Source organism: Trichoplusia ni, unplaced genomic scaffold (assembly GCF_003590095.1).
Source record: "Trichoplusia ni isolate ovarian cell line Hi5 unplaced genomic scaffold, tn1 tig00000732, whole genome shotgun sequence".
NCBI classification, from domain to species: domain Eukaryota; kingdom Metazoa; phylum Arthropoda; class Insecta; order Lepidoptera; family Noctuidae; genus Trichoplusia; species Trichoplusia ni.
In genome coordinates, this window is record NW_020800056.1 from 1 (window position 1) to 12,619 (window position 12,619).

Genomic DNA, 12,619 nt, shown 5'->3' on the forward strand with positions numbered 1-12,619 from the left:
TCTGAAAAAATACCTGATTGTGCAAAACAATTGGATTAACACATGCAAAAAAAGTTGAATATACAAAAATAAACATTACAATGTAAATTAAAACTTGTATAAAAACAGCGTGTGTCGTTAGTGACACAGATTGAAATGTAACAACATGGTAACGACCATTCAAAACGGCGGTCAACCGGCTTAACAAAAACAAATGACATTTGCTGTCGCGTGAGTAATTTTGCATTTATCAACATGATACACTTTTGACAACAACGATGATTACATACACTCAGACAAAGAGGCAGACGTGATGTATTAAAATTAAGTAGTACTTAAGTGAGTCAGCATATTTGTTAGGATTGTTTTAAATTATTTCATGGTCAGGAGTAGAATCAGTTGAGAATTGAAACAGTCCTGATTCCTGCCTCTTATCAAAAAAAAAAGATACGCACCTACCTATGCCATTTGGACTATGGACAATATTTTAATTATAATCATAAATTGGTCATAATTTATCTTAGGTTTGCTCTGCACAAATTACTTACTTATTGAATAGTTAATATCAAATGCCAAGTAGCCCAGCCTAAGCCTAAACAAAACGCGATATTAAAAAACTTAATGCAACACGAAACGACTAATAGAAACAGATAAATCTGCTAAGTAACGAACGCTTAAATAAACACTAAATTAGAATTCATAAGCTGATGTTTCAGTTACACTAGAAATTCTTCAGTATTTGTAGAAATCAAGAAATCCACTCGTGAAATCAGAGAACGAATCGAAGATTGTTTTTTTAACAAGGCTAATGTAATGTTACATTCATCCAATTAGTGATCTCATCGACATTCATGTTTTTCTGTTTACATTTGTCTTTTGGCTTGAATACATAAAGCAAGAGACTATTCATGGCATGAAATGTGAAATTCAATGTTAACTATTGTAACTTTGACAATGGGTGCTCATAAAAAAACATCACCTGTACTATGGACTTAACTAGGGAGTCTTAAGAGACTTGGTGCTGGTATATTCTCAGTCCCACTGCTAGGCAAAGCCAACCTAAATTTCAGTAATCGCGATGAGCATTAAAATTACCTGAATTCTTCATGAACTTTTAGACTTGACCCATATTACTTCTGACTCCTGCCTTTCAGACTTGCTCTATCTACTCCTGTAATTACTACGAACATAGAAAAGTGGTAATAATGGGTAGAAGCATTTTGATTTAGATTTAATAAGTACCTTCCAAGAGTATTGCGTAATGTCTGTAAACGATTAAAACCAGTGCCATTCATATCATAAAAGGTAAAAAAAAAATTCAACGAGTTTGACTTCATTTTTATTTTATAGCCTACCTGCCAATCTTTAAGGGAAGTTATGTAAACAGTGCCGACAGGTTATCATAAGAAAATGAATAAACACTGAACATTACTGTCAGAAATTAAAAGAAAAATATGTAGCAGCGATACAGATACCAGACTAATTAATGAATAACGAAGACGTTTAAATTAATAGCCTCAACATTAAAAAACTATTTTAACAACATGACATCAAAAATGTTGGAGAGTATCTAGGTATTTATGCGTTGACGCGGACATAAATCGTGCATTTCCCGGCGCGGGCGCATACTGTCGTAGCTAAATACTTCCACTGCACTTTCGTGTGCGAATCTTCTAATTGCCGGTAGAAAGTCATCGCAGCGATTTTTTTATCAAACTATTCAGTGGTTCCAAGCTGAGGCGGTACGATTTTTGTGCGTTACTTTATTATTATTACGTTTAGATTCCACTTTAACAAGATGAAAGTCTGATCGCACTTTTAATGAATTCCGTTTGCATTCCCGCGACGACTGCTTGCAGCCTCGGAAAGTGAATAACGTTTCAGTACACACGAAACTCGATAATTAGTAAAATTCACTAATTAGTTGGGTCCTTAATTATAAACTGTATGTTTAATGTATGTGGTGCCATGCGAGGATTAATGATTTCTTTATTGGGCAGCTCTCTGAAATGTTTTTTGCAGGTTACCTAATTAATACTCAGAAGTACTTATAGTCTTTTAAAGTGTGATGAAAAGGGTTGAATTTTGGCGCAATAACGCAAAAAAACTTTTATACTTTAAAAAGAGCCTGTGCGTTCAAAATACAGTAAACATTGACCACTCGATCCTTACCTAATTACAATGAGGGAAAATGTGCGCGTCGACATAGATTTTTGACAGCAGACTTACAGACAGACAACCCATTAGGTTAAACACCTTAATCATACTGGTAATATTTTAATACGAAATGAAAATATAATAACGTTGCTAACTAGAAGCTGGAATTTAAGGTCAACTCACAGTTCACAAGCTCAGCAACGGCATCGCATCCTCATTGGATTAGTGCGTTATTCTAATCAGTGCATGCGCCGACGCTGTTGTTGTTTTGTGTTTAGTATACGTGGACCCTTATGCCACAATGTTTAAGAGACCTACGCTTTAGCGGCGATCTATCGAAGGTTAAAGGACATAAGAATTACAAAAAAATGTGTGTGCACGAACCCTATCATCAGCAAATAAGTAGTAAAGAGTAAAGAAGGCTGGCTACTGCGAATTGCCACTCTACTAAAAATTCCGTCAGAAAAGAATAAAAAGAAAAGTAGTGAAAATATCTTAACCAAATTGTAGGTGAGTTTTAGATATGGTCATTAGAGCAGGTTGTAACTATGGCAGTAAAATTATTGATAACACACGTTGCAGATTGACCAATTATTTACGGAATATGGTTTTTTAATCTCCAAAGACAAAAACACACGAGTTCTAGATTAAAAAAAAGAAACCTAATAAAATAACACTCTATTTATTTCGAGATAACTTTTAAAACAAAACATCTTTGTCCGAAACTTACCTCACTCCACTGCATCCAAACGCATACACAACACGTTCCGTGAGTGATTTCGAAAGAAAACAATCGAGACGTACGCACGTGTGCGTCCGGTCGCGGGCACGGCGGCGCACCGACTGACCACTCGCCTACCTGCATTGGACAGCCACACAAAAATTTCACTGCGCCCTGCTTTGTTTACCACCTTGCGAGAAATTCCACCTCCTTCGTGAGATGTTTTTTTTTTCAGCACTCTCTGCAATCTGTAGCAAAACTGCAAGAAGTTGCTAACATGTTTTCACATTATATTTTAATGAACGATAAATAGAATCTCAGAACATCTGACAAACTGTTATTCAGTTTGGTAGATTTTTTGAAAATATGTTCTGTGTTGATTTTTGAGTAAAATGAATAAATAAAGCAGATCATTAAACATGGTCATCTGAAAAACGTGTTCACATCCTAGAAAAATAAAACTAAAAAAAAATTAGTGAATTAGGAAAAATTAAATACTTAAAAAAAATGTTATTCGAAATTCCAATTTATTGTGACAAATTTTAATTTCTTTACTTTATCATTAAAGCAAATAAATATACAATGTATAGATAATAATGTAGATGCTCATTATATGTGTACAAAACTAATATTTTATCAAATAATATTTTATATCTAAGTAATTTTTAACTCAGATGGCATTTCAAAGCCTTTTAGGGCTTCAAGTATGTTAACAGCAGTGAGTTCAGCCATTGTCTTCCTTGCATCTATGGTTGCACTGCCGATGTGAGGCAACACTATGCAGTTATTCAGAGATAACAGAGGGTGGTCCAGAGGCAGTGGCTCTGGAGTAGTAACATCGAGCCCAGCACCTCTGATTATCTTGTGTTGAAGAGCTTCAGTCAGGGCTTCTTGGTCTACAGTACCCCCTCGGCTAGTATTGATAAAGATAGCTGTCCTCTTCATTTTATCAAAAGCTACTCGGTTAAACATGTGTCTGGTTTCGGGTACTAATACGGCACAGCAAATAACGAAGTCGCTCTCGGCCAGTAGATCATCAAATTCAACTTTACGGGCTCCGACCTCTTTCGCTTCATGGCGCGCAGTGCGGCTGCAGTAAATAATGTCCTTTGGTGTTGAAGCCCTTGACTACGACGGGCCACAGCCTGGCCAATCCTACGCGAAGCCAACGATACCAACCGTGGAATCAGCCAGACCAGGACCCGTCATCCACATAGGCGACCACGACTCCCAGCCGCCGTCGCGCGCTGCGGCCTGCGCTTCAGGCAGACGCCGTGCTGTTGCCAGCAGAAGGCAACCTGCAATAATCAAGAGAGAGTAAAAAAAGACTTCATAAACAAGGTCTTGAAATGGTGGTTCTTCCACTGTAGGTAATTGCATATGTCAATAAAGATTAATAGTCCACTAAACCTAACTGAATAACATGTGACATAAAACAACATAACTCATTTACAAAACTTAATTACTATAAAAACAGTTGGATTAAGTGAAAAATACATTATATAGAAAACGACTCACAGTTAGCTCAGCCGTTGCATCTGTAAGTACATCTGGTGTGTAGCCAACTCGAATGCCTCTCTTGTTGCACTCTTGAATATCAATATGGTCATATCCCACAGACATGGTCGCCACCGCCTTTAGCTCTGGTCCAGCTGCATCCAACAACTCCTTGTCCAATCTTATCGGTGAGACAGCAATAGATGGCATTGACCCCCGGCACCAACTTGAGGAACTCATCTCTTGGGACCGGAGAAGATCTATTCCACAGTTTGACATTACATCTGTAAATTTAAGATTAAGTATTAGTATAAAGTTTAGTTCAATTCATTGCTTCTCTCAATAATCAAAAGATTAATTTAGTTTATATCCAAAACAACCTGCTATTATAACCACAATATCTCACAAGCAAAAATTAAACTTGTTTTATACGTCAGATAAAATTAAAACTTTTGTAAATAATAACATTGATAAGAACATGTTAAAATACTTAAAATTTGATTTAATGTGAATGTGGTGTCATATTTAAATGACACCACATGTTCTCAGATTTCCAATAAAACTATGCTCATGTTATGATATAATACATGAAATATAACTCACTCTCTTCGTATCATCTCAATGCCACTCTCTGGCATATCAGCCCGAGTCACAAACACTTCGAACTTTGAGTCGCACTTCATGATTTTAACCGGATTTGTCACAAATTCACTCTGCCGAGCAACAGATCGTAGTAACGATGGCACGAACGGCGACACTCTTTTATAAATCATTAATCGATAGGTTATTTTCCAGTTGGTTAGTAATTTCCTTATTTGCGAATCAGTCAAGGTCGCTTAATTCTCCGGTAGATATTTAGGCGGAGAAGTTTTAGTTTTTGTCACACTCTCGCCCTTGAAAAACGAAGGTTTGGCGAAGTATATTGTGAGATGTAGTGCAGCCACTGTTCCTAGTATCACCTTACCCTTTGTGGAGGTTATGAAAGATGTCCACGCTCATGATAAAAATCTTTGAATTATTTTATAAGAAAATACAACCATAAAGATTATTGCCTGCCAGAACTTTACCGAACACCGAAGTTACAATTGGTATCCCAAAGTACTATTTTAAAAACTATATTAACTATATCTGCAGATAATCTACCTATCCAAGATTGCGTCACGTAAGATTTAGATAACATTTTTGTCAATATTTACAGCATTCTTCATTCATACATTTTCTCCACGACGATATTACGGCGTTTATTGTCAAAACAAAACGTCAAAATCATCTGATATTGACACTGACGCAAGGGAATCGCCATATTGGCATTGATAGCAGTAGTGAGCTTCCTTGGAACTAATTTTTGACAGCATACGCAACCAATTTTCAGCCCTATTGCTATAGAACATTCTTAGAGGACACTATTATTATTAAAATGTCCAGTATTGCGAAGGATTTTACCGTCAGTGTGAAGGTTGATAATCTATGGTAATATCAGTATGGGTAATTAAAAACAAAACGATACCTACAGGCAGGCCCAGAAGATGGCGGGACTAATTCGAACAAAACCTCTGTTAACATAAAACGATGTGAGGCCTTAGCTCTGCCGGTGGAACAATGATAGCTGATAATTACAAAGAAAAAAATAATCGAATTGTCATGAATGACATGGCATGCCACTGCCTGCAGCAGTACGCCAAGGTATCAAGGAGGAACGGTACGGGAGGCATCTTTCGTTGCCTTGAATGGGTACCTTATGATGACACAGCAATTTATATCGTATTTATTTTTGTAGCAATAAAACTGAGTGTCTGTTTGTAAAAAGTCCTCTTGCCTTGCCATCCTGGTGTTTAGTGCTTCTGGCCAAATTGTTATGCCTTTGCATTAAAGTAATAAAAAAGCCTTATATAGAAAACTAGGAAATGTAGCAAAACAATCACAATGAACTGAAACTGCAAAATGTAGTATAAGTTACATAATTTATTCAACTTGCACCTAAAAAATAATAAAACCTATTTAATCATTGTGTTCATGTTGGGCTTCTGATTCTCTCCAATTATTTTGAACCATCTCTACAATCATTCTCCACCATTTTGACTGCATGAAATAGTGAATTGAGCACACAATAATAAATAACCATGATAAGACTAGGAAATAATCAGTTTCAGTCTCAACAACACTTGAGACTGGTCCCTGGAAATCTTTGGAGGTGACTAGAAGTGTTTGTGGGTACTGCCCAGTAATAGCATGAACAAATTTACTGAAAGACTGAATATTATACTCAGTCCCATTAAATTTCCCACAAGGTCTACCATTGTGGAACATTTTAAGTGTTGGTACACCAACAATGCCATAAAACAGTATTTGTTCCGCCATACTTTAAAGCATCAAGAGCAACCATTTTAACACTAGGATATGACCGTGCGAGGGCATTAAAGTGTGGTGCTGCATGGGCACTGAAGGGGCAAGCCCTGGCATAGAAGAAGACAAGAATACAGTCAGCCTCCATGTCCCTAGAAGTTATATCAGGCTTGACAGTAAGCAGCCTGATGAGTTTTGAGGCATTCACTATTTCAACTGAAGGTTCAATCTCTTCACTCTGGTCATAGACAATTTCTTTACATTTGACCAGCTTCCGTGTCTCATTTGCTGTCTGTGTGGTATTCTCTGCAGTAACATTAGCTAATGTCACAGTGTTGTATATGCTGGTGAGGGTCTTATTGACATCTGACACTACATTGGAGAGTAGTGATTCTGACTCATCAACATTGGGAACATCCATTTCAACATTTTCTTCAGTCTCTGTTGTTATTTCTGGTTCTTCTTGAATGTCAAACTGTATAGTTATTGCTGCCAGTCCTGAAATCATTATGTAAATAAAATTAGAAATTGTTTGTGTATCACACATAGGCCTATTGCTTTAGAAACTAGAAAAAATATTTATAGTCATTATTAATATTCATTAGATAAATTATTTTATTCAATTGTAAAATACATTAGTCATTTTATTTTAAAGTTCATTAGCCTGACAATGCCTAAAATTATTATCAAAGCAGTTAATAATAAGCGAAAAGTAAGTATTGAGTACAGAAAGATACACAATAATTATTCTTATGCACTTTTGTTTCAGTGATAGCTTAACGATCTAGACATCGAAATAAATATTAGGTATCACAACAGTAATAAGTGAAAAAGGGCAAGTTACACAACCTTGTGAGGAAATCAAGAATCAAAGGAACACTTTAACTATTGTTTACTTGTATGAGACCAAATGAACACTTACCAATAACAATAAGTAATGCAGTATAAAAATGTCTACTTAGTCGTAGATCCATCGTGAAAAAAGTTAACACACTTCGATGACTGTGTGGTTCCGAAATCTCATACAATATGAAAAAAGCAATTTGAAATTATAATAGTTTTTGTTTCATTCCAAGTTGACATTTGTGTATAAATCAATCGGGCAAAAATGTTTTCAATTTGAACATACATAAAGAAAAGGACGTAAAATGAGAAATCGTGATTTGTTACTAAAATGTCAAAGTGAGATGGCACGTAGCCTATGCTTAAAGTATAGAAAGTCTAAATACTTCTGAGTTTTGAGAAGTCAACAGCTGACATCTGTTCGTAGCTAAATTGTCACTTTGACATTACATCGTAAATTCCGTTTTACGATAGCTTACAGAAACTGGTTCGATTATATATAATATAGATAGGCAAACTGTAGGAAAAGTTACATAAAAAAGAAAGTAAAAGACATGGCACAGAATAAAGAAAGATGGAAAATGGTACACCGGCAAGTACCCACTACACTACTTAAATTAGATCATGACTATGAGTATGATGTTAAATGCGTTTGTATAGAATCATTGTAGCAACATTTTACGTATTTTAGTTACAAGCCCAATATACATAAAAACCTATAATTTATATATCACTATAAAATTTTGTACAGAGTATTCAAATAGAAGTAATAGCTCATTAAAATTATAGTAATGAGAAGTTCACTGCAATGTCTTTAGAGCTATATGCGTCTCTGCGGCAGATAGCTTTAAAGTTTTTTATATTTTTAGGGTGGTTCACCCTGAGGGTAAAAACCGGTCAAGTGCGAGTCGGACTCGCGAAACAGCTGCGGCTATATTGCTATCTGTAATATAATTTATGTTCAGGCTATGGTCACTTAATAATGGAAATGGTAAAATGCTCATATTTCGCGAGTGTTATCACTATTCTGTAACCTATGTATGAGTCATAGTTATTTACCACCCGATTTAATAAAAACCATAGTGATACCAGTTGTTAAAAATAAATCTGGGGACATGTCGGATCTGGGCAACTATAGGCCGATATCCTTGGCCACCATTATAGCTAAAGTACTTGATAGATTGCTTGAGATACAGTTAAATAAACATCTTCAAATACATGACAATCAGTTTGGGTTTAGGCCCAAACTCTCAACCGAATGTGCAATTATGTGTCTCAAGCAAACTGTCAGATATTATACAGATCGGGGAACGCCAATATATGCGTGTTTTTTAGACCTTTCTAAGGCTTTTGACCTGGTTTCCTACGACATACTCTGGAAAAAGTTAAAAGAGGAGAATACGCCTCCAGAAGTCATAAATATCTTTAGGTATTGGTATGGAAACCAGGTCAACAATGTAAGGTGGGCAGGGCAACTGTCTGATTCGTATAAAATGGAGTGTGGTGTGAGGCAGGGAGGGTTGACCTCTCCTGTACTCTTTAATTTATATATTAATGCACTGATTGTCACGCTCAGCAACGAACATGTCGGATGCCATATTGATGACGTATGCGTCAATAATCTCAGCTATGCTGACGATATGGTGCTGTTGAGCGCCTCAGTCTGTGGTCTAAGGAGGCTGCTTTGTTTATGTGAGGGGTATGCACAAACCCATGGACTTAAATATAATGAAAAAAAGAGCCAGGTTATGGTCTTTAAATCCGGAACTAAATATCCCACCAATATTCCCCCGCTAAAAATAAATGGAACCTCCTTAGAAAGAGTAGATAGTTTTAAATACCTAGGTCATGTGGTTGCCTCAGATTTACGTGACGACATGGACATGGAACGGGAACGAAGGGCTTTATCGGTAAGAGCTAATATGGTATCTCGTAGGTTTGTACGTTGCTCCACTGGTGCTAAAACAACCTTGTTTAGAGCGTATTGCACAACATTCTACACGTGCAGCCTATGGATTACATATACTCGAAGATCGTACGAATCCCTTCGGATCCAGTATAATAATGCGTTCAGGATGCTGTTGGGGTTGCCGCGTTATTGTAGTGCCTCCGGCATGTTCGCGGACGCGCATGTTGACGGTTTTAGCGCGATAATGCGAAAACGCATCGCTTCAATGGTCAGCAGAGTACGCGCCAGCACCAACAGCATCCTGAACATGATAGCTTATAGGGTAGATTCCCCGTACATGAATAATGTTATAAGACTTCATGTCTAATCTATTCTGTATGTTGCTGTATTTTTATATGTTTATATTGTGATTGTGACTTACTAACCATATTATTCATGTATTACTAACAAGTGGATTATGTTATCTTAATAAATAAATTAAATTAAATAACATCCTGCTTGTTTTATAGCTTCAAGGTTGGTGTAAGATGCATAAATTTAACCAAATTCATTTTAGAGATCTGTTCTGCATTCTCATACACCAACTGATTCCTGCAACCCTCACCAGGTTGTCAGCCCCTAAAGACTACACATTACATAATATGGCACAGCCCTATCTAGGCCAAATTAATCACAGCCCTACTTCTTCGCACAAAGTTCTTTAGCAATACTTTTTAAAGCCTCAGTCTGCTCTTTAAGCAAAACTAGTTTTTGTCTTAAATAATCCTTTTTAAAATTCAAATAGTCCTCCTTAATTTGTATCTTTCGTTGTTCTTGTACTGCTAACATATCACAATTGAAAACACAGTTGTTGGAATTCTTACAGTTTTTAGAATTGTTTTTATGTTTGGCTGGCTTTTCTTCTGGTGGGTGGGTGAAAACTTTTTCTTCTGGAACTGATTCCACTTCACTGTATGAAGGATTTGATTCCATGGTGTTGTCAAAGTCCTGGTCATTATTTTCCAGTGGTATGAACTCTGTACTCTGTTGGTATGTGGTGGTTGAAGTCACATTCTTAAGTCCCAGGGCCTCCTGTTCAGCAGCTGTAAGCATTACTACTGAAGTTGGCAGCTCGCCATTTATTTCAGCCTGACGTTTCTTTGTTTTGGATCGTAAATCTTGCCAAGTCTGTAATTTATAAACATATATATATAATATTAAAGAAAGCCGTTAATCAGAATTATGTGGATTGAATTAAAAATACATATAATTATTATTACTTTTCTCCACTGCCTCCAAGATTTCCTAGCGCCGGGTATAGAGTTACATTCAAGAGCAATAGTGTGCCATAGTTGTTGAGAGTCCCTGTAGTTAAAGTCCTGGGTAACTTTGCATGATATTAGTTCCGGATGTTTTGTCATTAATTCTATCAGCTTCTTCTTTTGTCTTGCCGTAACATATACACCTCTTTGTCTTTTATTTTCATCCATTATATAAAATGGTTTGAGATATTAGAAGCAATATTTTTTTGTAAGCTAATCGTATCATTTTAACATAAAAGTAGTAGGTATTGGGATAGTTCAGAGATAGGGTTTGCCTATGCTGCTGGGTTGATAATTTATGAAAAGGAATATTATGCAGTTTTTGTTTAAAATATTAGGCAATACATTTTAGATACAAAACACTAACAAAACACAATACATTTATTTGACATCAGTGACATTCGTATTTGTTGACGTTTTATTTTGACAACAGTTTTTCCTAGTTTCAAATGCTAAATCTTACGTTATTGTGGAATGGAACGTGCATGTAGTTTAACGAATTGATGTCCTTTTGCTGGATTTTAAGTTTGTTTATAGTAAAATATTATTTTATTATTCATTTGAATTATTTGAAATTCGCTAGTTCACAAGTAGGAATCAAGATTGTAAATGAACAGTTGTTTCTTTTTTCAGCTGGCTATATTGAAAATCTTTGTGACGTCAGTCGGCCATTTTGTTTTATATTTTTTGTCGTTACAGCAACTTCACTTACAGTATATCAGAATGTACTCTGTGAACTTCACATCACACCACAACTGTCATTATACACCGAATGTCGTGGTAGTAAAGTACGCCGCAAAAAATAGACATTTTGTGTAATCATTATTTTAAAGGCGTACCTTTTACGTGAAATTATGATCTGACGAATAATTGTGACTTCTAAAATAGTTTCGTGAAATAAAGTGAAAAGATGGCTGGTGCTGGAGGGTTTTCACGTCGATTTCTACATGTCTTCTTGGATTGTCTTCTCCTTTTACAATTAGCAGAATACGTAAGTAGTTATAAATCGTTACATTTTCATTGTTCCGCACTAATAAGTTTACTAATGTAGTAGGTACTACATATTTTCTGCGTTTTGTTTGTATCTTGGACGAATTAACGCCGTTTGGGCACAGCCTACTTAGAACATTATTTTATGTGGTTGCTTCGTCGCTCCTAGGTCATTCGCGTAAATTCCATATTTCGCCATTACCGTATAATAAACATGTTAATTCTAACTGTTGGTCAATTTTAAAATGTTATCTCGATTATTTTCGAGATCTAGACATTCAATACTTTATTAATATACTTAAATCATTAAAATTATTATCATCCGACTTTAACCAGTTATAATTTTTTCAGATATTTTATAAACCAAAATATTAAATCTCAGAAACATATTTCTTGAAAGAAAAAATATATTCTTGAGTATAATCAATACTTCTGTCTTGTATCTGCTAAAAATATCTGAATGTATGATTTGAACCAACAATCAACTGAATCTTTAGTAAATAGAAAGTCCAGATAACAAGCTTCTCTAAGGCATGTACTGATAACTGTATATTTCCATTGTTTTACATTAGTTCCAAGCCAGGTGATCATAATCAACCACAAAAAATATATCACTTCATTGAATACTAACACTTAATTGTATGTATACAAAGTCTACAATTACTTATCTACAGTTATTGGAATCCTCTAGAGTCTTAGCTATTGCTTTAAGAACGTTTTCTTCGTTACCAATATTACATTTTTAAATCCTCAATTTACTTGTTACCAAGAACACGGAAACAAGAATATAGTTGAAATAAATTATTAATGGTATTTTGTCTAGAATATTTAGTCTTTTTGTTATAGAACCAAGTTCCATCTTTTTATGATACAATAATA

General features: G+C 35.5%; 3 protein-coding genes across 3 annotated transcripts; all 3 read right to left on the reverse strand.

Annotated features, from left to right (window-relative positions):
- Positions 1-3,367: 3,367 nt before the first annotated feature.
- LOC113507140 (glyoxylate reductase/hydroxypyruvate reductase-like) lies at positions 3,368-5,338 on the reverse strand. Its single transcript, XM_026890001.1, is given in 6 exon segments — positions 3,368-3,961; positions 3,964-4,014; positions 4,016-4,155; positions 4,372-4,531; positions 4,533-4,638; positions 4,958-5,338. Coding segments are annotated over 6 exon segments (1,077 nt in total). The 5' UTR covers positions 5,128-5,338; the 3' UTR covers positions 3,368-3,511.
- A 980-nt stretch (positions 5,339-6,318) lies between these two features.
- Positions 6,319-7,798, reverse strand: LOC113507139 (thioredoxin domain-containing protein 15-like). Its single transcript, XM_026890000.1, is given in 3 exon segments — positions 6,319-6,691; positions 6,693-7,195; positions 7,620-7,798. Coding segments are annotated over 3 exon segments (894 nt in total). The 5' UTR covers positions 7,672-7,798; the 3' UTR covers positions 6,319-6,352.
- Positions 7,799-9,915: 2,117 nt separating this feature from the next.
- On the reverse strand, positions 9,916-11,304 carry LOC113507142 (myb/SANT-like DNA-binding domain-containing protein 3). The gene is made up of 2 exons (XM_026890003.1): positions 10,709-11,304; positions 9,916-10,616 (listed from the first exon to the last, which is right to left on the reverse strand). Exons 1-2 carry the CDS (start codon positions 10,916-10,918, stop codon positions 10,128-10,130), a joined length of 699 nt encoding a protein of 232 aa, XP_026745804.1. The 5' UTR covers positions 10,919-11,304; the 3' UTR covers positions 9,916-10,127.
- Between the last annotated feature and the right edge of the window lie 1,315 nt (positions 11,305-12,619).